Source organism: Schistocerca piceifrons, chromosome 3 (assembly GCF_021461385.2).
Source record: "Schistocerca piceifrons isolate TAMUIC-IGC-003096 chromosome 3, iqSchPice1.1, whole genome shotgun sequence".
NCBI lineage: Eukaryota > Metazoa > Arthropoda > Insecta > Orthoptera > Acrididae > Schistocerca > Schistocerca piceifrons.
In genome coordinates, this window is record NC_060140.1 from 289,103,503 (window position 1) to 289,128,001 (window position 24,499).

Below are 24,499 nucleotides of genomic sequence, written 5' to 3' on the forward strand. Positions count from 1 at the left end.
AAAACAAAGAATAATGGTTGCTGGTGACTGTAATGTAGATTTTCTTAAAAACTCACCCAGAAAGAATCTTGAGTCAGTAACACTATCATTTGGATCCATTCCTACTGTAACCTTCCCAACAAGGGCAGCTAATTGCTCACAGACAGACATTGATAATATACTTATAGGACAGTCTAATGAACAAATTTCTACTGCAAAACCAATAGTCAATGGCCTCTCAGACCACAACATACAGTTCTTTTGTTGAACATTAACACTGAAAGGAAGATTTTATATTTATTGGTGGCCAACACCTTCACCTCTATTGATGAATTTCTGAAAATAATGCAAATACTAGTACAATATACCTTCTTTACAAATTCAGTGTAGCAATGTGATCATTGCAAACAAGTGCTGTAAAATAATTCTTCTGTTCCGTGTTTATTACCTCATAAATGAAAATATGTTTAAAAATGCTTTGACTCATTCCACATCGTGACAATCATTTCACTTGGGACCTGTGGAAGATACATTAGAATAATTGTTTTTCATTGTAAATATTTATTGTGTTTCTTCTTCTTCTGACATGTGTATGGGGTACTGTTGTTTGAGGAATAATTCCTTCATTGTCCGTGTGCAAGAAACGTGTTTTAAATCCAGTATGTTTTTCCAATAGCTCTTGAAATTTCTAGTACTTTCTGCTACTTCATTTATATTACTTAGTGTGTACAAGAACATCTTCCTTGAATAATCATCTATTACAGCCAGGAAATATCTGGTGCCTAGAACTGATCTTGTTTCCATCAAACAACACAAGTCAGAACATATTAATTCAAGGATAACATTCGTTCTCACTCAGAACCCTGGAAATATAGCCTTTTCTATTTGATTTCCAAGCACATGAAACATGGAAAATCAATAGTTCCCATATAATTAATGCCATCCATACCTTTCTACAAAACTGCAATTCTGCAAGGCTTACCGGTAAATGTCCTAATCTCCTGAGCCACAAGTTCTTCCCAATAGTGATATGGAATTGATTTAACTGAACAATTATCTGGTTGGTCCAGTTTGTACATGCCATCAATCAAGCATTACTGTTGCAAATAGATTCTTTATCATACACGTGGCAGTCTCATTCATGAAACATGATGGAATGTCTCTTTTGTCCCCTCTTACCACCAGAAAGCATATTCTTACTTAACTGTGGCACATAAAGATAATCTATTCCTTTAATTTTTGTCTTTTTCCTAGCAACTTGTGTGTCACAAACTCCTTCAATGGGTAAATTCCCATTATTTACTACTACCGCTTGTGACATTAACACTGATCTACATGAATTCTTTCCAACACGGGAGTTTAGACATGTGCTAAAGCACCAGAGTCAATATAGCAGTAATTATTTATGGCTTTATATGTTGCAGTAAAAAATGTATTGTATTTTGAAGTCCCTTTCAATGACTTGACACTTTCTTCCCTTGTTTTGCTGAGAGAGTTTCTTGCAATATGACCATACTTATTACAATTATAGCATATTGGACTGTTGGAGAAATTGTGCACAAAGCTTCTGTTGTCTTTCTTGTTCGCTTGAAGAGATGTGTCACTATTCACAGAGCAACAATTTAGTTTTAACAGTGACTCCATTTTTGGTATATCGGAATTCTCTAGGCTCATAATAATCGGTCTGCAGTCATCTGGTAACTGTGTCAATGAAAATCTCTCTACTCTCTCATCCTTCACTTCAAAATTCAAAGCATTTAACCTATTATAAGTTGATTATTTTGGATACAAATTCTTATACTGTCTCTGTGAAGCTGTGAAGATCATATTTGGCAAATAAATTCTTCTGTAAAGTCCTGAGTCTTCATATACCTGTTTTAATTTGTTCGAGGCTTCTTTTGAGATGTTGTGTTCTGCAGGTGCAAGCAGATTGCTGGATCAGTTGACAATATTATTTTCACTCCAGCGTCACACACTTCTGATTTGTCCTTTTACTTCACTTGAGACTCATTCCCATAGCATCCCATTTTTAAGAAATGTTTTCATTGGAAAATGCCATATATTGTAGTTCTCTTCTCCTTTCAATTTTTCCGTAAGCAATAATTAATTTAATGTAATAATTTTGGCTTCAGATAGATCACTGACCTTAGTTATTTCTTGATTTGTATGTTCAACAAACTGTGTTTACTGGGTGGATGTGGGTAGCCTGGGCCCATAACGTGTTGTTTTCTATTTTAATACTCAGTAAAGCAATTAAGTATAGTGATCCTAGTTTAAAGTAGCACCAAAGAAACATTTTATTATACTAAATCATGCACAGAATATTCAGAACACCGACATATCAATAGGAATAAAGAACACGTATAGAAATAAAGGTAGATAACATGTATATATTAACAGAGACATAGTCTCTCATTTATAGCAACTTCTTCTTTTCTTCTTTTTCTTGTGCTTTTGTCACACACTGGCACAGAGTTGGCATCATTATTAGTCTATTTGGTATGGATAATTTAGGGGTGGCTGGATGCTCTTCTTGTTGCCACCCTGTTACACCCTGGGATGTGGCTGTGTGTACCCCAACAATCTGTGTGTAGTGGTATTTATGTGTAAGTGATCGAAAGTTTTCCAAATGTTTACAAATATGGAACTGAGGTGGGACTTCAGCACCAGCCTAGTATTCATCTAGTGGGATGTGGGAAACCACCTGAAACCCACATGCAGGCTGGCTGATACACTGAACCTCATTGTTAATCTGCTGAGTGGATTCGATCCAGGGCCAGCATACCTCCCATCCCAGAATGCTTTACCAAGCATGACTTTCCAGACAGATATTCTCATTTATAACAACTCTATTCTGTAAATCACTAACAGCACAGGCCAACGAAAATTTTTTTTGAAAAGTTTTTTTCTACTTTGATAGCTGATCTTTATAGATTTTTATGAGCTGAATCCAAATCTAGCCTTAGTTTTTTTGTATTACCCATAGTTTTTGAGCAATATTCTTTTTACTATGTAGTATAAAAATCCTATGCTATACGGTAAACAGGGAAATTAATGAAATGCTTTGTTACAACATAAGCATGGTTTGTATTTACAGTAAGCTACTTAAAACAATGAGACGTGTTAATAGAGGTTTCACTTGCCAGCTGGAATTGGTTTGTATTTTCTTTCTCTTTTTTCTTTGAAGCTTCTTGTGTAACTTTTTCTATGATGAGTTGCTTGCTGAATTTCTCGGTGAAGTGACCAACAGTAGTCATCCATCATGTTGGTGCTTCAGTGGCCTTGGTAGCATTTTTCCATCACTTTAATGTCCTGGTGAAAACGTTCTTCTTGCTCCTCACTAACATCTCCCATATTGTCCAGGAAGTAATCAAGGTGACTGTTCAAAAAGTGAACTTTCAGGCTCATTAAGCATCCTAAAGTTTTAAATTTCTTTAACATTGTAGCTATAATAGAAACATATTCTGGGTCTTTTTCATGTCCTAAGAACTTTGTAATGACTTGCTTGAATCATATCCATGCTTCTTTCTCATTAAAGGTCATTGTGGATTCAAAGTTAACATCAATTTTCTAATGCCAGGTCTGACAAAGACACGCTCTTTTAGTTTAGCTTTTGAAAGGTGTGGAAACTTTTGACAGAGATACTTAAATCATGGTCCATCTTTAGGCAAAGCCTTTACAAACTGTTTCATTAAGCCTAACTTTATATGTAGAGGTGATAGGAGCACGTTTTTTGGATCTACAAGGCTAACGCGTAAAATGTTCTTTTCACCAGGTTTTAAAGACTCCCTCACAGGTTAGTTCTTTCTACACCAGTGTTGATACCTGGTCCTACCGTCCCATCCACACACATGGAAATTTCGTAAAGCCACCTTGCTGACCAAGGAACATGCATGTTACTTTTAGATTGCTACATATCGTCCAACCATGAGCGGAATGAGTATTTTATTTAGCACTATTTCTAGGTTTTCATAGCTCTCTTTCATATGTACAGAATGTCCAACAGGTATAGATGCATTCATGTTACCACTGTGTAATAAAACAGCCTTTAAACTAGTTTTGGATGAATCAATAAACAGCCTCCAGTCTTCCTTTTTGTATTCAATACCAAACTCATTCATCAGACCGGGACTGTCTGAGCAGTACACTTAATCACCTTCTTGTTGAAAAAACTTGGAAAACTGCTGCTCTCAATTTCTATACATGTATATGCTGGTTCCAACTGACAATAAGTTCTTTTCTTTTAATTCAGAGCCAAGCAATTCAGCTTTTTCTTTCGTTAAGGTCAGATCCCTAACCAAATCGTTAAGATCTGTCTGAGTAAACAATTTGGGCTCTAGACTCTCTGTATTACAATGGAATTCATTATCATCTGGTTCATCTAAATCACATCGTACATCAGAAAATACTTCTGTTGGAATAGAATTTAAATCATCTGGTGGTTCAGGAGCCGGCAAATCTACACAATGCCCTACTGGTTGGGTGAAGGACGGAAGGTTAGGGTACCTTATTACCTTCTTGTTTTTCGAATTATGACCAGTGATATCAATACTGCAAAAGAGCAGTCATTGAAATGATTTCTTGGCTCCCTCCATATCATAGGAACAGCAAATCTAAAGGCTTTTTTCTCCTTTTTGGATCATTTTCTCAGATCTTCAACACACACATAACATACCTTATGCAGTGCCCAAGATTTATCTTGATCATCAAGTATGATAGATAAACCTTTTTCACGAAGTCTGTAATGTTTCTTTGGTGTTTTTTAATCACAAATTCCCACAAATATAACAAAAACTGTCAGCGGAGTTTTACAACCACAATTAGACATTGTACTGAGTACATGTACAGGAAACGGGAAAGTGAGATTGACAGTTCACAAAACACCATCTGTTAACATAAAAATAGAATCGACCTTTTTTTGCCAGCAAATGTTTTTTAGCAGTGCTACCAATGTCATCTACATTCATTACACCCCCTTTTTAGATTATTTTAACTATATAAAAGCTGTTAAATTCTTTAAAAAAATCTCTTAATTTAATAAATTTAACCATAAAATGTGAAGAAATGGTGGGTGACACAGTTTTTTAAGTATCGTATTTGGAGTTCCCATCCCAAAAAACATAAGAATAAGGTATTTTCAGCAAAAAAGTTTTTCCATTGTTGGCCTGTGTAGTTCATAGGAATTTAAATATATTAATTGTTAGGCTTTGGGATCACACCATACCTGATGGCACAAACAGGAAAAATAAATAGATGCTTTGTTTCCTATTAATAAGTAAATTCATCTCTTTCTCACAAGGAGAAGAAAAAAGCAACTCAAACTGATATGAGACTCAGGATTTATAGCAAGTGTAACTAACCATATGAATAAGTTAAATCCATCATTGCAGTACAAAGAACAACTAAAGGTGTCAGTTCATTCGTAAAACAGAATATGTTCATCTGTGGAAAAAAATAAATAAATAAAAGGAACATAAATATGACAATGAGAAGTCCACCTTGGAATACCAACAATATTATGAATAGCACAGATTGCTACTCACTGTAAAGATGACTGTGACCAGGAGCAAAGTGGACCACCCTGCAGCACAACATGCAGATGAACATAACATGCTTGATTTCAGTGGCTGCTTTACAGGCCAGGCTATGTGGATACCTCCTGTTGTGTTGGCAGAAGAGCCAACACCATGTTACTAGAGGAGGCCGAAATGCATGCGTTTTAGCTCACGCAGGCTGGCGTGAGGAGGGAAGGACTATACTGATGTGAGGTCTAGAACATGACAAGGAATTAGAATTCAGAAAGCGGACGTAATAAGTTTGATACTCAACTTTATTCCATTAATGATGAACGTCGCTCTTGACAATACATGATTCACAATATCAATATCAATAGTAACCGAATATGGCGCCTTGCTAGGTTGTGGCAAATGACGTAGCTGAAGGCTATGCTACACTGTCGTCTCTGCAAATGAGAGCGTCTGTAGTCAGTGAACCATCGTTAGTAAAGTCGGCTGTACAACTGGGGCGAGTGCTAGGGAATCTCTCTAGACTAGACCTGCCGTGTGGCGGCACTCGGTCTGCAATCACTGATAGTGGCGACACGCGGGTCCGACGTATACTAACGGACCGCGGCCGATTTAAAGCTACCACCTAGCAAGTGTGGTGTCTGGCGGTGACACCACACCCCCTCCACCATCAGGTTTTCTGTTGTGCCTGTTTCAACCCAATGTGTCGTCCTTGTGGTGGGTACCAATCTATCCTACTCATAATTTTGTCAACAGAAATATGATATTCATTTATGACCAAGATCATATTAAAACTCCTGAAACTACAATAAAACAGAATATAAAGTCTTCTGAAACAAGATTTGAAGCAATCAACATCTTTTAAATTGAAATTCAGCTTTCATTTTTCAGTTTCACTCAATGATGCATCACCATCAGACACGCTACAAATACCAGTTTTTCAGGATCCAGTAATGTATGCATCCATATTAAGATGAAAACACTTCATCATCTCAGATTTTTACTCTTGTTTAGAAAAGTAAATGTCAAACTGAAAAAGCTCAATAAACATATTATGTACTTTGAGCAGAGACATATCTTCCATATGTCCTTTACTTCTCACTCCCTTAATACAGATTCACCCTCAAAATAGTGTATGTTATTGGCCGTTATGTGAGCTGCAAAAGCTAAAGTCTGTAGCTCACAAGATATGTAATACTGGCCCAAGCAGCTGCAATATTCCATGGAGCATGGAGTGCTCTGTACTTCATTTATGAGGTAATCCACTAAGTAACCTGCTCTAGACAAAGCAGTTGACTGGTGGTGAACATATTTGTAACTACACAGCAAATCTGTCAAAATCTTTAGAAAACATAGCTTCTGGAGGACATTAAAATTATGTTAGTGTGCAAGATAATACAGGAGCATTATTAGAGTTGCCACAAGTTTTCCCACGTGAAACGTCATGATATTTTCCTGATTTACAAACAAGTTTTAGCATTTTTTTCCTGGCAGATTTTGAGAGCTCAAGAGTAAGTTACGAAGTAAGTTGACAAACTATCTTTGTAGCTATGGTACACGAAACGATAGTGCAAATGAGGAAATATCTACAAAAAAAAAAATAGTAATAATACTGCAAGCAAATGGTGTTTCTTGATGTGAGCACAAATCTTAAGTGATAAATTCAACACCTTTTTTTAATGAATTGTTGTTAGATGGGGAAGGCAAGCCAAATGGTATCTGTGTTTCATTAAAACCACCGATGTTATTTTATTTCAATAAAATGAAACAAATGAAACATACTCGGTGACAAAAATATACATTTCCTTGGAGTCACAAGACAGATTTAAAATACCTTCACTGATTTCAGAAATAGCCGCAGAAAAGATAGGACTCTTGAAAGAAGTGTATAAGGCAGGGAAGAATTGTGTAAACCAATATTGCACGTGACTGCCAATAAAATGTTGGTTCTAATATGTTCATTATTGTTGGTTATTGCCCACTGTGTTATATCTACTATTTTACAGCTATGATTTTTCTTTTGAGAAATATATGAGTACATAGCATACAAACCACCAGTGACTGACACAAATTTCTTCTTCTTATTGTCCATACTTTCTGACACATAAACTACTTTTGAAGAGCCAGAATGTACCAGAACAAATAAAATTTCTATAAAATGTCACAATGTACAACGTATGTGCGGTGAGAGAGCTGCAATTCCTGAAATCCATTGTCCATGGCCTCTGGCCTGCTGAGGAGGATTGCAGTCCTGGGTCCATGGATAAACCATGAAAATCCGCTGCATTACATCACACTCAAACAGACCTGGCATGCGGACAGATTGGTGAGACCAGATCTGACAAGCAGAGCCTGCACATTATTGGGAACCAAATGGCTTCAGATTAGCAAGCCTGATCCATTACAGATACCCACAGAAATGGTCTGTGGTTTTGGCCTTTTGCGGAAATCCACTCATGTGGCCAGCTATTCACAAGCCTCAGACAGCATGTTGATAAAATGAGACCGCGGTGATCAATCTGTGCAGTAGATAACTTGTTCAAATACTCTGAGAATTATTGATAAGGAGGATAGGATGACTGCTGAGCTGCAGACAGGCAAGTAGAAAAAAAAACATCATAATCTCACATCTAAATTTTCAGCCACAGCTTTTGTCAGAAAATGAGAGCACACACACATTCACACAATCACTCAGACACAACTCATGCACACATGACCGCCATCTCTGGCTGCTGTGTCTACAATCTCTGAGAATAATATCCAAATAAACCACTCCTCATGCCTCCCTGGCTCTTTTTGGCAGCTGCTAGGCTAGCAGCAAGAAATGGTGGCAGCACTGACTGCAAGCCGAGGGGCATGATAGGAAGGGGAGAAGCAGTAGGAATTGGGGAATGGGGAAGTCGTACACATAGTTGCACCCAGCCAGTGATGATGCATGACACCTCAGTAAACAAACCATTTCATCTACTGAGACAAAAATGAGATTTTTACAGTGTTTTTTTTTCAAATTTCCCTAATGTGTTTGAAATTCCCTCATATTCCCTGATTTCCAGAATCTGTGGCAATCCTGATTATTTACAATCTGCAACTACTTACCTGCACCTACTTACTACTAAACAAATGTGAAAAAAATTAAAATTAATTACTTTTCATTATGAATTATACATGAATAACTGCTTTTCTTCTGATAACAAACAGGGATAATGGGATTACTGATATCCATATAAAATTCTGTGGAATAAGTCTGGTTACCTACTTTTATAGTAATATTTAGAATAGAAGTGTACTACTCCCACCTGACATATTCATGTCCCCAATCAGCAATATCTCTCTGCAGACCTTGGAGGCAATATTTGAGGCACTCTCGTTTTCCTTCTAATTCTTTAACATCTGACATAGCCATTGATACAACAGATATTACATCTGCACACAGGCTTCGAGTCTTCCCTTCTTTCATTTTTCTGTGAATTTCCTGTTATAAGAAATGCTATCTAAATAAATTTCAGAGAAAAATAGAGTATGGCTTTGCAGATATTTATTAGAAATTGTGGCAGAATAGAATGCCATAAATTTGTTGGAAGAAGCAACTTTCATTTGATTACCAGATTACTGCACTTTTCCACAATATATGGCAAAAAAAAATTACACAAACCTTGAGTGAAGGATAATGAGAACGCATATGTTTTAAAGGAAAGGGAACACTTGTCATTGAGGTTGTTGCTGAGCGGATAAGATTACGAAGAGTTTCAAGTGCATGTCTATATTGACTGTAATCATCTTCCTGAAAAGAAAATATATTGTTAGTATCAAAAGGAAAGTTCACTTGAGAAAACTAAAAAAGTACAAAGAGAAGAAAAGTTAATCAAAACTTACCATAACGAGGTGAAACACCAATATTGCCTACTACACAAATTTAAAAGTGAAAATTTTCCTACTATTCATAACTATTATCTGCTTCCTCAGGGCAGAAGGACAGACTGGAAAGATTAGAATGGAGGAACGGGTCACTCAGATCTTAGGCTGTGAGGGATCCACAAGTTGTGAGGAAGAGGGAGGAAAAAAGATAGACGGAAAGTATCAGAGTCAGAGGGAGTAAGAGGTCAAAGACAGTGTAGCTTGATAAGTGATCCACATAAGAAATAGTACGTAACCTTTCAAGATATGGAAATAACCTTTTATTCATCAATTAAAATGTACTAAGTCAAAAAGATAAGGATAAGAACTAAACTTACAGATTACGGCAAAGATAATAAAAATAAGTTTCAGAGAGATCCTGTGCACTTGTTGATAATCTCACAAGGCACCAGCATAAAATGCATCACTGGGATACAGTACAATAGTGCAGACCTTCAAGAATGTCTTTACACTGCAACTTGATCCAAAAACCAAGCCTTGTGTAAGTCAGATGTTGAGGTGCCCATGAAGCTGACTAGCTGCAGCAAAGGCTATCCACATGCTGTGAGATGGGGCTGATCAGTGTCTAGGGAGTGTGATCTCATGACTCTGGACTGGTCATGGTGTGAGGTGTTTGTGAGACATCTGGAATACTTGAGGGAAAGATCCACACCAGTTTGACAAGTTCTTGTAGGGGCACGCCACTATACAGGATGTCTATGCTTGAGGGTTGTTGTGGTGTGCCACATTGGATTGTGAAGCATCAGTGTTCAGGCCACGTGCAGTGCAACTTGCATGAGAAGTGACACCAGCACTAGCTATCACACTGCCGGCCACTAGGGGGCATCAGCTACGGCGGCAGGGAGGTGTGTGACATTGGCAACTCAGAGACAGCAGACACGTCAGTAACAATGACGTCTGTACATATACGAGAGTATCAACATATCAACTTCAAGGTATCTCATTTACATATTATGAAACATGCATCAGGCAAAAAGCAACACAGAGATTGCAACAAACCCCTCCACAAAAACTTCTGAGCCTTCAGAAAGAAGTAATGTGCAGCTGGACAAACGTGAGGACATAATACTATACACCGATGAGGAATTCCTTGTAACCAGAATGGCAACTGCTGCGAAAATACTAGAGTTGAAATGCAAACTCACTCACTGGACAATATCACAAGCAAAACTGACAGGGCATATAGAGCAATTAGAAAAAGACAATGCCATGCTTAGGGAAGAAAACAAAAACAAGACGATCCGTTCATTTGCTAATGTGGCAGTCACTGGTCCACTCATTCAGATGGTCACCACAAAATGAAAGACGGAGACCACACAAGCCAAGCAGGGCAGCATACTATTTATCAAGACCAAGCACAAAAAAGACGAAAAGGAAATACAGACACCTGTGGTAGACGTAACTGACCTGAAGAAAGAAAAGATAAGAATCAAGAAAACGAAGGCAGCAGACAATGAAGACATAACTGAAACAGAAACAGAAGAAGAAATCAGGGAGCTGAAAAAAAATTCAGAGCTAAATAAAGAAATGATATGCAAGCCACCTAGAAGTGTAGACCGAAAGTGACAGTCTATGACAGGGGTCAGCAAACTATGGCCCACAGGCTGGATCCGTCCTGTGACAGCTGTTCATCCGGCATGCCGACAATACCTGATTTGCTTGATGAATGTATGGTACATGAGACATTTCTGCCATGTTACTGATGTTACAGCTGTTAAATCTGACAATGGAGCTTCTGCAGAAGAATTTGTGTATGGTGACCCACTCACAGTCCTTTCTGAATTTTTCAAGCAACAACATGACCACCCATCATGTGAACCTTTGTCCCAACTTCAGAAAGTCAAGAGTTTCATTTCTAAATTTAATTTGTCACTGGCATCCTGACATATAGACCAAGATATCTTCATACACAAGGATCTGCAGATGTGTTCTCATGTTATGTTGGGAACACACTCTGTCAAACCACCTTTACAAACATTTTACATGAGCATTACATGTTACAGTGCGTTCCGTGACACGCAACCAGTCACCATCAGTTCCAGGCTTTTTTTTAAGAAACTGATTCAGATTTCTGTGACTTGCCTTATCATAAAGTAGTGAGGTGGCTCAGCTGCAGTAAAGCCCTGTTTTGTTCTTGTAAGCTCCAAAAGGAAACATATTTTTTTCTCACTGAAATGGAGAGCTGATCCACAGCTGTCAGATCTTGCCTGGTTGTCAAAGTAATCATTTTTGCTTGACATCACCTCCCTCCTGAATGAACTGAGTTTGAAATTTCAGGGAAGGGATAACCTCGTCTGTGATTCGCAAACTATCATCACAGGATTTCGAAGAAAGCTGTCATTGTTTGAAGCACAACTGGAAGGAGAAAACATTTCTCATATTCGTTCAAGTCCTGGGAGAGATCAACTCTGTTTCCTGAAAAAAGAAAAATATTCGTGAGCTAAAGAGACATTTTTTTCAAAATATTATCATATTTTGATAGAACTGAGAGGCATTCTTTTGTTACAGATCTGTATGACTGTAAACTTGATGCTGTGCCAGTTGAACTTCACTGATTCGCAAGCAAATAACTTGTTGACAGAGAAGTACATAGAAGGAAACCTTGTTGAATTTTATCACTGCTTATCTGATGTTGAGTTTCAGAAACTAAATAAATCTGCCACTGTTATGGCATTTATGTCTACGAGTAAACATTTTCAAAAATGAAGTACGTGAAGTCAGCACACCAAGTGAGACTGACTGATGAACATTTGAAAGCAATTTTCTTGATTGGATGCAGCAATACCAAACCAAACATGGCTGAAATTTTGAAAACGAAATACCAGTTTCACAAATCTCACTAACACTTTTTGCTGCTTATTGTTAGTTTGTGAGATGTGGATATGTGCATACTTGATCTACTGTAACTACCTTTCTGCTAACATCGCCTTCTTTGATAAATTTTTTAGTAAGTACTTACGTTGGTTGTGCCATGCCAATCACCCATGATTAACATGGAGTGCTGAACTTAGCTCCTCATCTTTTTTCTCGGGGCTATTGTTCTGACCTGTAAATGCTGTATGGAATGATGGTGCAATCCACACTCATCATTTTCTCAGGTATCTGGCCCGCAGTGAAGGAAGTTTTGTGACCACTGGTGTACAATGTTCCAGCTACTATGCCAGAAAGTAAATTAATTGAATCACTATATTAACAGAACTTGGAGGGAATGACAGATAGGGAGCAATTCTTAGAAGAAACAAAAGCCAGGTTTAAAACACGCCCATGGGTGAAGCTGACAGTAAATTATGTACCGAAGGTAAATCCAAAAGTAAGAGCACAATTGGTTATGCAGAAAAGAATATAAAATGGATTTTAATCAACTATTACAAAGGACTATGCTTCAGTCACCAAACTGCCATGACTAACGGCACATTGCAAAGTACTGTAAGGAAAACAAGCCAAGATGCTCCAACAGTGGAGAGTGTGACCATCTAAAAATGAACTGTAAAAATACCAAGTGAGCTCCAATGTGCACAACATATGTGAAAAGGAAAAAAAATCATGCAGCCAATGAGGTAAAGACTGTGATGTACCAAATGTTCTTGGAGAGGTAAATTCAAAGAACTGAATATGGATTGTTCATTGTGCAATCCACTGGTGACAGTTGAAGAAGATGAAACACTGTCCAGAAAGAAAACTACTAAACCTGAACCCACTGATCAAGCAGATTATAAAATTACCTGTCATCTTTGTAAGAAATGGAAACCTCCATCGAAAAGAAAGTGAGATGCTGCAAGAGCCAAAATGGCCAAAATATTCTCATCCACTGTGAAGGGTAGAATGAGAAGACGCATAGCAACACAAACCAAACGTGACTGACCATATGGATGAGGCAATAATGAGATGGACAATAAAAAGACCAATGGTAAGAATAATGGAGAGAAGGAGTGGAGTTTCTGCAAGTGGCTAAGAAGAAAGGAAAATAAGGAATGGACATCGTGCCTACCTCTGGACAATGAAGACTTAAAGAAGCATATACTACCAAACTCAGAAAAAGTTGAAATTGCAATAAATGCGAGATGTGACGGCACACAACACACTGTAGTAGTGGAGTGGGATAGCACACAACAGTTAATAGAGGAAGATTACAGAAATATACAAATCATAGAACCTACATATGGCTACAGGAACTACGAAAAGGATACAAACTGTGATGGACATGAGGAGAAAAATGGAAGAACTTTATGGCCGGACCTGCAGTCTGTCTATGAAATGTGTGAAAACGCAGTGAGACTTGCTAAATTACAGGATATGCATTTATTAACCATAGCAATAAGCCATCCAGTTAGGCACAGTCATCCAGAAGGCTGTACCACAAATTTTCCTGTCATGGAGGAAGCTGATCTTATTCAGCTCAGTGTCAACAACTTGCCTACAAATACAAAGGAACTGCAGACTCTACCTGATATTGTCTTTAAGAGGAGGCAGTAGACACTTGATAGCATTTCTACAGGGAGCTACTGATGATACATGGCCAGACAGACAGGTTAGACTGGCTCCATAGCTATGTGCTCACTAGGTTTCCATGGCATTCACTTACAACCAAATTGCAAACCAAATGCGATGGAACAGAGACAAATGATTAAAATCAGCCCAATAAATGCGATGCACAGTGTCATGGTGATACAAGGACTTGCGACTAAGTGTTCAGGAGCCACATTCCAGAAACAGGGTATTGACCCAAATGCCAGTTACATTACAGATCATAGAATCAGGTCACCATCCAGTGGCCATGATTGCAGTGCTGGATCAAGCCATGACAGTGGCAAAGACACATCAACTCTGTGATGGACACGCGGTGACAACAGAAATAATGACTGTCTTACAAAAATTTTACATAACTAATCAATATTTTCTGTACAGTCAAGACATATAATCACACATAGAAGAATTAAAAACAGCAGAAACAATGCATCAACATGACAGACACATTTTTGTAGTGGACACAAACGTGAAATCAACATTGTGGCCTAGCAGAGTGATGGATAAAAGAGGACTCTGCCTTCAGTACACTACACAAGAACTTGACCTTCATGCCATTAATAGGCCACTAAAACCACCTACTTTCCAAAATTGTGCAAGTGTGGCAACAAATATAGATATCACCTTTGCAAACTTGAAAGTCAGTGACCACATTGCTAACTGGAAGGTCTGTGACGGACTTACAACAAGTGATCATGTCTCCTTTACTTCACAATTACAAACACAGATAATGACTTACACACTAACATCCGGCCCGAGCAACTATACAATCCACTCAGAGCAGACTGGGAACTTTTAGAGGCAGAATTCAAAATACATCCACTGTAAGGAAGCAGATTTGCTGTTGACACCAAAGCAAATGAACTGGTATGAGTACTGCAGATGGCACGAGACAAGGTGATCCCAACATTTGTTAGGAAGTCAAAAGGGTTTATAATTCCCTGGAGTCCTGCCTCATAGTCCTTAAGGCAGGTGAAGATATACTAACAAATATCATAAGGGGAAACAGAATGACAAAGTAGGCTGATTTTCTATTGAACAGTCAAACAATAATACAAAACACGCTACACCAAACATGAATACAAAAATGGGAGGCATACATTAAGGACCAAATCGAACCAGATGTTTCGGGTTTTCCACAAAAACTCACAACAAATAAGGCTCGATCACCCCCTGTATTATCAACCTTGAGAAGATCCAATGGCACAATGACAACAGAGAGGGAAACATCAGAGCAGCGTATACTCACAACTTGATTGCTGGATGATACAACAATGGAAGACACAGAGTTCCATCAGCAACTTTGCTCTGAATTGATAGAGAAGCATGTGAATAACAGTGTTATGAATTCATTTGCCCAGGAGGAAGTGAGGCTGGGAATAATAAAGTTAAAAAAGAAGAAAGCGCTTGGACCTGATAGAATACTGGCAGAAGTGTTGCATCAGCTACTGGATCAAAACCTAATAAAATACAGGCAGAAGTTTTGCATCAGATAGTGGATCAAATTGTGCCTTATATAACAGTGTTACTAAACAAATGTCTTTTGCGGGGTTGAGTGCCCAGAATCTGGGAAACCTCAAATACCATTACACTAAAGAAGGGGAAGACAAAGACCCAAGAGAATCAAGATCTTACAGGCCGATTTGCTTGGTAAATGCTGTGGCCAAAGTAGAGGAAGTGAAAGCTTCTGGGCCACTGCCTGAGGGACTACAGAAAATTAGAAAGTATGAGCCCCCCACAATATGGTTTCAGGAAAGGAAAATCCACTGAGGGTGCAATGAATCATGCAATGGATATTGTGAACACCTCAGCTGACAAGTACGCTATCGGCATGACTGACATCGCTAAGTCATTTGGCCAGCAAGTCCATCGATGTTGTCATGTCAATTGTTGCAGGCAACTTGAGTATTGTGTAGACCCTGTTGGCAACCTGCAATTTGTGAAGTTATTTATCATTGTATACTGCCAACACTGTTCGTACTGGTGCCAGTAGTTGTTGCTGCCGAATGTGTAGGAACAAATTGTCAGACACTGTGGAGCTCTCTAGTAAATTACACAGATGCCACCGGACCTTTCATGGTGACGTGTTTCTCCTGATGTACCATTTGTCTGAACCAGAGGTTGATGGATATTGTAAAGAGAGAAATAAATTTGTCTTCTAGTCTTCTGTAAGCTCAATCTGGTGGCAGGTGCATAATAATGTCTGAAACTAATGCTGTGGTTTAGAGGTCCAAAGTAGTAATAACCAAAGTAAACTGTTCATCATTGTTGATCACTTGTTGCTGCTGAAATATGTTTCCCATTACCACAAATCACATTTGAACTAGGATTGGCATAAAGGGCGGAGCCCATAATTGTGGGCAGAGTGTGGGTAAACGTTGGATCTGGCAGAGAATAGGTCATTGATTTGAAATGTGGTCCCGCTTTGGCACATTTATTCACTACACTGTGTTGAGTTAATGCTGCAGAATTAGCATACTTTTTTTTGCGCTGCATAGGATTAATGTTCACATTTGACAGATGAGAAAGCTCCAAAACTCATATGTTACAGAGTCTGTTAATGTTGTTGATGATGGCATGAAATAGCTTATTGTTGTTGTCCATTTTCTGTGTTGAATTTAGCCAATAGTTGAGAATACTCTTCATAGAAAGGCTTGAAAGTTCCTAACTGGTGTCACCAATCGTGTATCCTGATAGGTAATCCACATAAATAAGAGTATGTAGTCTTTATGGTAGAATAATAAACACCTATAACTTCCCGAGTTAACCTCTTGGAAATAATCTCTTAATGTAACCTCCTCCCCCCTCCCCCTCCCAAGACCTGATATTATAGTTACACTATTTTATGTTTTTATTTATTTACTCAAGTACTATTTTATCCACATTTCCCCGTCTCACACTGTTTCTTCCCTTTTGCCTTCCCAGTTAGTAATTGTACTATTTATTTCAATTCTTCTTTGTTTACCTGTATTCATTTTCATTTCTCATTCTATCATATCATCTTGGGATTGAAGCTGGAACAGTGCTTACCAATATACTTACTACCTTTATCCTAGTACAGTACTCTCTCTAACACCTCCTTCTTCACCTTTGCTTCCCCTCATCCTAACATTCTATCTCTTTACAATTTTAAAATATGTTATTAGTCAAACATATTAAAACATTAATGAATGTAGATTGCATCAATGCACTAACCTTCAGTTTTTCCATCATTAGGTTAATTTCCTCTTCTATATGCTTGTTCTCCTCAGACTGAAAACAAAAGAAAAATATAATTGTCTTACAAGTGCATCTATAACAACAGAAACAGTCAGAGTACGAAAAGGAAATAAAAATTAAAGGGCCGCATGCCATGATGCCCAATTCATGTACACTAACCACTGTTGGGGTTATTTAACAGTGGAAAAAAAAGTTGTCCTAGGATAGAATCACTAAGCATTTTTTTAAAATTATGCTGACAGTTATAGAAATGAGGCCAAATACTGCCTTTCAATCCAACAATAAACATTAAAAACATTCAGTATTAATCAATTCACCATTCATAAGATGTCTCACATACATGCCGTGAGTATGCCGCAACAAAAAGTTAGTACACATACGCTGTTAACTGAACCACAATTACTCTATCAATGTTAGATTCTAAAAACATATTAATGGAAAATTCATTATTTTACAGCCCTTGAAAAAGGAAAAGATGAAATGGAAGAACATAAGTTTATCAAAAAATGGATTAACAAAGCATATATAATTGAAATGACATGGTGTTAAGATTCTGAAGATTTCTACAGAATGTGTGGCTGTGTCAAAACAAACACAACACATGATCTGCATGTATTAAAATTCTCCAATCATTTTGAAAAATCTCTTAATGACAAACTGCCTGTTATATGAGCAATGGTTGCTTAAAAATCAGATGCCAAATTATCCACTTGGAAGTCATTGATTCGCTGCATCAATAGGTGAGGCCTGACATTTCATAAGAAGTTTTCACAGTTGCCATTGTCAGCTAGATTGGTGGACATGTCTCCAACCAAGAAGCGGCTTCCCATACCTCAGTATATGAAACATAGTTGAAATATGTAGTACCGTATCTATAGTGCTAGTCCACAAGTTTCACATATTGAGGATTCATAACTGTCTTTAAAAATGTGAGGAGTTCTAGAAAATTCCCAGCTATGCTTAATACAGGACAATTTCCAATTGCTTGTTTAAGGGCTAGCCCACATGGATGCATTTGTCAGCTGACTAGCTGCAGGAAACATGACGACAGGCCATTGTAAGTCCACGGGTAGAGCTGGCAAACTACAGGAAGTATGGTAACACAAGAAAGGAAGGAAAGACCCTCCACTAGGAAAAAATAACAGAAAGACTAACTATCCCAAAGAGTCAGAAACAACTGAAGTAAATAGCATTCCTCTCGTTTACACACTCACAGAGCTACAGTCTGCAGACCTGTGCACAACTATGATGCGATGTGAACTGCTGTAATCATGAGTATGCACTTCAGTTTCATGTTGTGTAAATTAGTCTCCCTGTAACTTATGCTAATGCAAGGTACTATCCATTAATGTAAACAAATTATTGACTTAAAACATTATATATACTTCAACTTTATTATTAAATCCTAGGCAACTCTTGTGAGCATGTTAAAAGTGGGAGAGAGGGGAGAGGGGGGGGGGGGGGGAGTGAAAAACTGTGATCTCCTCCCATTCCCCTCCCAAGAATCTTACCCTAGATCCACACTTGCGTGTCTGGGTGGTTGATTTTATTACCTATAGTTTTTTGTTTATCACTTGCTACCACCATATTTGGACTGGCAAGTGGCTCTTGTGTCTGACAATAAGATTACAGCATGCAGGGGGCCAGAAAACAAACACAATGCCATGTGTACACACACCTTTGCTTGCTTTGTCAACAGCATTATTTCCTCATAACACAGTGTGTCCCTGTACCAATATTTTTTTTTTTTTTATCAGCTGTGAACTTTCTACTGTTATGACATCTCAAATGCTCCAGTACCTTCAGAGCTCCATATTCTTTGACATCATAAACTGTTATTTGCTCTGAGAGGCAAACTCGGAAGTTTCTATCAGGCAAAACAGATGAACGACTGAGTGTGTTCTCCTTAGATTGAGCCATATACTCAATCGTAAAATCTTGACATACATTCCTAAAACTGAAGTTAACAAACTTTCTAAAAAATGTTATGAAGCACAAGATTTCTTGCTCTCTGTCAAGTATAAAATCACTTTGGGCTTTGAAGATGCCAAGTTGGTAGTTTGTTTCATTGCTGTTTCCTTATCTTGATGCCTCACACATCCAATTCATGAGACATTTTTAACACAAAGCCCTAGTGCTTGGTCACATGTGACCTATTCCTGAAATCTGTTCATTGTTCGGACAACCCACTACATTAAGGGCCAATGGTTGAGGTGATGCTAATATTTTCAGTGTCTGTCTTGCTGTGAGGAGGCATTACTGTATGTGGAGTAACGATTAACTAGGGTCTAACCACAGACTCAAAACTGATCTGGTCCCATAGGCATATGTTGATAGCCTGATACCTTAAGGTGATACCCTTCTTAGTAAAGGAGGGTGAAGCTGATCCATAAATAATGCTGCCCTGATCTAGCTGGGACCTTACAAATGTTCTATAGCAGACAGGACCTGTCAGCATCACAAATTTTTCTGTACAGGCATTTCTAAAATGTTCAATGATTTTATGCTTTTTGTTCTCAAGACTTAAATGTGTGGCATACAGGTTCTCAAGACTTAAATGTGTGGCATACAGGTTAGCTACTGGGCTTGGATCATACACATTCCTAAAATAAAAAAAATAAAAAATGTTATCAATTTTCAGCTTTGGTTAGTACTCCAATATTAATGGTTAAGACCGACACAAATATTTTTTTCTAATGGGAACCTAAAACCTGTAGTAAGTTTATTAGCCAGTTTTTATAGCCTCCTGATGTTCAGCTGTTGTTGTCGTGTTGTCACATTAACATCAGATGAAGAACAGAATATGGTCAAATCTTATCACCTCATCTGGCACTTATGTCTTCAATTGAATCAGCTATCCTATTCCTAACTTTACAGCTACAAATTGCAGCTCTCAATGAATTTAATTATGTCTGTGCTAGTGATAAATTAGCTTTGAGTTTTACGATCACCTGCTCTTTCTTCATAATCAAGGAATGGTTGCTCCACAGCGCTAAAAATGGGAAACAGATATGCACTCTTCACACTACTGATCATTTCTCACTACCCTGAGACAGTTTCCACACCTGTTTACCTGTCCATTATGAAGATTTTTGTGGTCTAGAATGAGTGTAAGCTATAGGAGAGAGAGTGTTTATTGCAGTTGACCAAAATATTGTCTCTATTAATGTTGAAGTTATCTGATTGCATATAACACGTCTATGAGAAACAAATTAAATTGTTGGAAGTTTTTACTGGCAACTTAATTCTGCTGTGTCATTTCTAGAGTCAATCAAGGAATGTCTATGGTCAGTGGCGTGTAAATACCCAGATCACACATAACTAGTTGGAAGGACTTTAACTTACCGAGTACCAGTATAAACTGGAATGTCTGTGGGGGTACAGGCAGACAGTCATGTGAAGTACTTTTGAACACGTTTTCTGAAAACTGTCTTGAGCGCCTAGTTTGGCAGCCCACACCCAATGGAAATATCTAAGACCCTGTATCTACAAATAGGCTGACATAAGTACAGAAACGATGATTAGTGATCACAATCTCACTATAGCAACTATGATTACTAAAGTTAATAAATTAGCTAAGGAGGCCAGAAGAGTGTTTCTGCTAGAAACAGAAGATAAGCAGTTGTTAGCATCTCTCTTAGACAGTGAACTGACATCACTTATTTCCAGTCAGATAGATGCAGAGGAATTATGGGCAAAGTTTAAGCAGCCAGTAAACTGTGGTATGGAGAATTACGTGCCTAGTAAGTGTATTATACAAAAAGAGACTACAAGCTTTCGAAATGTGGTGATACAGTAGAAGTTTAAGATCAGATGGGCCGATCACGTAACTAATGAGGAGATACTGAACAGATCTGAGGAGACAAGAAATTTGTGACACAACTTGACTAGAAGAAGGGATCGATTGATTGGACACATTCTGAAACATCACGGCATCACCAATTTAGTACTGGAGGGAAGTGTGGTGGGTAAAAATCGTATAGGGAGACTAAGAGATGAATACAGTAAGCAGATTCAGAAGGATGTAGTTTGTAGTAGTTATTTGGAGATGGAGCGGATCACACAGGGTAGAGCAGCATGGAGAGCTGCTTCAAATCAGCCTTCACACCTAAGACCACAACAGCAACAAGTGTATTAAGAATGGCAATGACCCACGAGGGTTTAATAACGAGATTCGAAAAATGCTGAAAAATCAGAGGCTGTTGCACTCTTGGTTCAAAAGAGAATGCGAATATGACAACAAGCAAAGGTTAGTAGAGATTCGTGCATTTGTGAAAAGGTCTATGTGAGAAGCGTACAACTACTACCACCGCCATACCTTAACAAAAGATGTGGCAGAGAACCTGAGAAAATTCTGGTCATATGTAAAATCGCTGAGTAGCTCTAAGGCTTCCATCCAGTCACTTGTTGACCAGTCAGGTGTGACAGTTTAAGACAGCGAAACGAAAGCTGAAGTTTTAAACTGCATTCGTTATCATTTGCGCGATCCATTTGCTCTTCACAGACTGTGAGGCGAAGGTCTTTCTGGTCTTGACTCATGAGCCCTGGGACGACATTGACGGCAACACGATTCATTCCAAGACGCTTTATCAAGATTTCATGACATGATCCAACGGAAATGTTAGGCCTAAATTCTTCTCCAACCTCTCGGACAGTCAGTCTTCGACAGGCACGCACAATTTCGTTCACGTTCCTTACTTGAGCGTACTCGGCAGACGTCGAAGGGCGTCCTGAACGAGAATCATGAGTAACATCCGTCCGGTTATTTGTCAACTCTGTGAATAATTCGTAATACAGAGTACAGCTTCAGCACTCGTCACCGTAGGCTTCCTGCACCATTCGGTGTGTCTTCGTAGAGGTTTCCTTGAGTTTCACGCAAAATTTAATGCAGTCGAAATTCGCTAACTGTGCGATACGACGTTCTATACAATGCACTATGCAGCACTGAACAATAACTTACGTACATTCAACACTGAAACGTCCTCCAGTTACACACCAAACACAGGCGTGTGCAGGGATGCCAACCGCATTTCGTTCCAACGCCACTAGCGTGAAATTACGATTGTTTCGGATTTTTTTTTGAACAGCCCTCGAATGCATGGTATCAACACTGCGCGAGAACAGTGCAGGTTGTTTCCCGCGCCGCCCCTCATCCAGCGCCTACTGCTCCCCCCCCCCCCCCCCCCCCCTGCAGACGGCACATCATATGGACACGCTACAGAAGTACCAGAAGCGCACCAGCATCACGTCTAATGATCAAGCAGTGGTATACGAGGTTCAAGGGATCCGGAAATATGAAGGGTGCGAATTCTGGGCGTCCGAACTCGAGTGATGTAGGTGTGGAGCGGGTGCAACAGTGATTTATCCAGAATCCAACCAAAGCAATCCATCAAGAGCATCTCGACAGTTGCAGCTACCACCAATCACAGTTCACAGGATGCTACAGAAGAGACTGAAGCTTTAAGCTTATAAGGTACAGATGCTGCATGTGCTCCAATCTTATGACAGGCCAAAGCACACAGCATTTGCAGTTGAGATTCTGAGTCGCATTGGCGATGAACCAGAAGGAGATGTTCACGAACGAAGCTTGTTCTAATGCGTCCAGGCTAAGTGAGAACCTGGGATTCTGAGAATACCTGCTTTAACATGGACATCGTGATCCACAGTCCAGAAGGTAAACGTGTGGAGTGGTCTGCTTCATTATCGTGTTGCGTGACTATCTTTCTGTGCAGAGGCGTCAGTAGTCTCGATATGTTAGAACAGTTTGCATTTCCACAGGTTGGAGAACTGCAACCTGACATCATGCTGTAGCAGAATGGTGCCCCATCTAACAGGGCCTCGATCGTTAGGAAGGCTGTGGACGACGCATTCCCAGCTCGCTGCACTGCCAGAGGAGGACCCATTTCTTAGCCCCTAGGGTTTCCAGGCATAATCCCTTTTAATTTTGTTTCTTTGGGGCTTTGTGCTGTTTACCAGACCTCTGCGCAGAAACTTCGATTTTGCAAAATGGCTCTAAGCACTATGGGACTTAACATCTGAAGTCATCGGTCCCTTAGACTTAGAACTGCTAAAACCTAACTAACCTAAGGACACCACACACATCCATGCCCGAGGCAGGACTCGAACCTGCGACCGTAGCACCAGCGCGGTTCCGGACTGAAGCGCCTAGAACCGCTCGGCCACAGCGTTCGATTTTGCATCAGGGCAACATTTGCACATGTTAAAGAGGACATGTTAGGCCGTACATGTGTGGTACTGGAATACTTCTTGCATATCCTGCGTCCTACAGACAGCGGTGGATTTGCAAATAGGCTCATTAGGCGAGAACCCAGGGGCTGCACCTTAAGGGGGGGGGGGGGCGGCATTTGTTGTTCTGTACTTATTTGCATCTTTTACGTTTTAAAATAACTGCACTTACAAAAGACAAAAATTTTAATGTTGTTAAACAGCTTGGTAGTTTAAATAAGCCTGAAGAACGAAATTCGACAATACAAGCTTGGAAATATACAGTTTACTTGGTGACTGAATGAAAATTTAACATTAAGTTTCTGTCTGGTATCATCTTCATGATGTTCAAAATATTTTGAAGTAAGCTGTCAGGACGGCAATCTACAATACAATGTTTGAAACGTTATTATTCCGAGAATGTTGTCGGCTCCCACTTACCCCTACCATATTTTCCTCCTGAAAATACCGGGACCCCTGAAAAGCTGTGATAAACTAATCAGCAGTTTCTTAAATACTGTAACATGTGTGGGCCTCATTATGTAAAACGCGACTCTTGTAGGAATTACTGGGAAGTATCAAGTCAACCCTCCATTACTGTAATTAAGCTCTGTGGTTTTGAATATCTGAGCTTTGATTTAATGACACCCGATTAACAATAAATGTTGATACTGGGAATGTTTTACATTTTTAAACACATGTTTATACGAAAAGAACATAAGCAGAATATCTAGTAATGTGTGAAATACGGTTCACAACAGTTTAAAAATTTTATTTATTTATTTACTTAGTTACATTTTTTGGTGAAAAAAGTATAAGAAACCAACTTTCGTTTGTCTCATTTATTGTGCTGTAGCCTGAGCGATATCAAAGTTCCCCCTCTGTGCAGTCGAATAGTACGTGGCATTGCTAATTTTATATTAAACTCCTTAATTAAGCTTTTTTCTTTGAGGAAAGGTTATTTTTATTTTATGTTGGAACAAAAGGTGCATTTACCTGTACACATAACAGCAATGTTCACACAAATGACAACACACCGCAACAACTGCCAACAAGACTACTTAAACTTTGTAGTCTGTCTTCTCAGCCCGCAGAAACCGCTAAAATGTTAT

The 24,499-nt window shown here is 38.8% G+C and overlaps 1 protein-coding gene across 1 annotated transcript in view; it reads right to left on the minus strand.

Annotated features, from left to right (window-relative positions):
• Positions 1–17,504, minus strand: part of LOC124788594 (26S proteasome non-ATPase regulatory subunit 2-like) — a 205,575-nt gene extending 188,071 nt beyond the window's left edge. The window contains exons 1-6 of the mRNA XM_047255864.1: positions 17,480–17,504; positions 17,322–17,429; positions 17,228–17,235; positions 17,139–17,195; positions 9,157–9,285; positions 8,801–8,976 (exon numbers count right to left, since the gene is read on the minus strand). Coding sequence (XP_047111820.1) covers positions 8,801–8,976; positions 9,157–9,285; positions 17,139–17,195; positions 17,228–17,235; positions 17,322–17,429; positions 17,480–17,504 — 503 coding nt within the window. The remainder of the gene's footprint in view (positions 1–8,800; positions 8,977–9,156; positions 9,286–17,138; positions 17,196–17,227; positions 17,236–17,321; positions 17,430–17,479) is intronic.
• Positions 17,505–24,499: the final 6,995 nt, after the last annotated feature.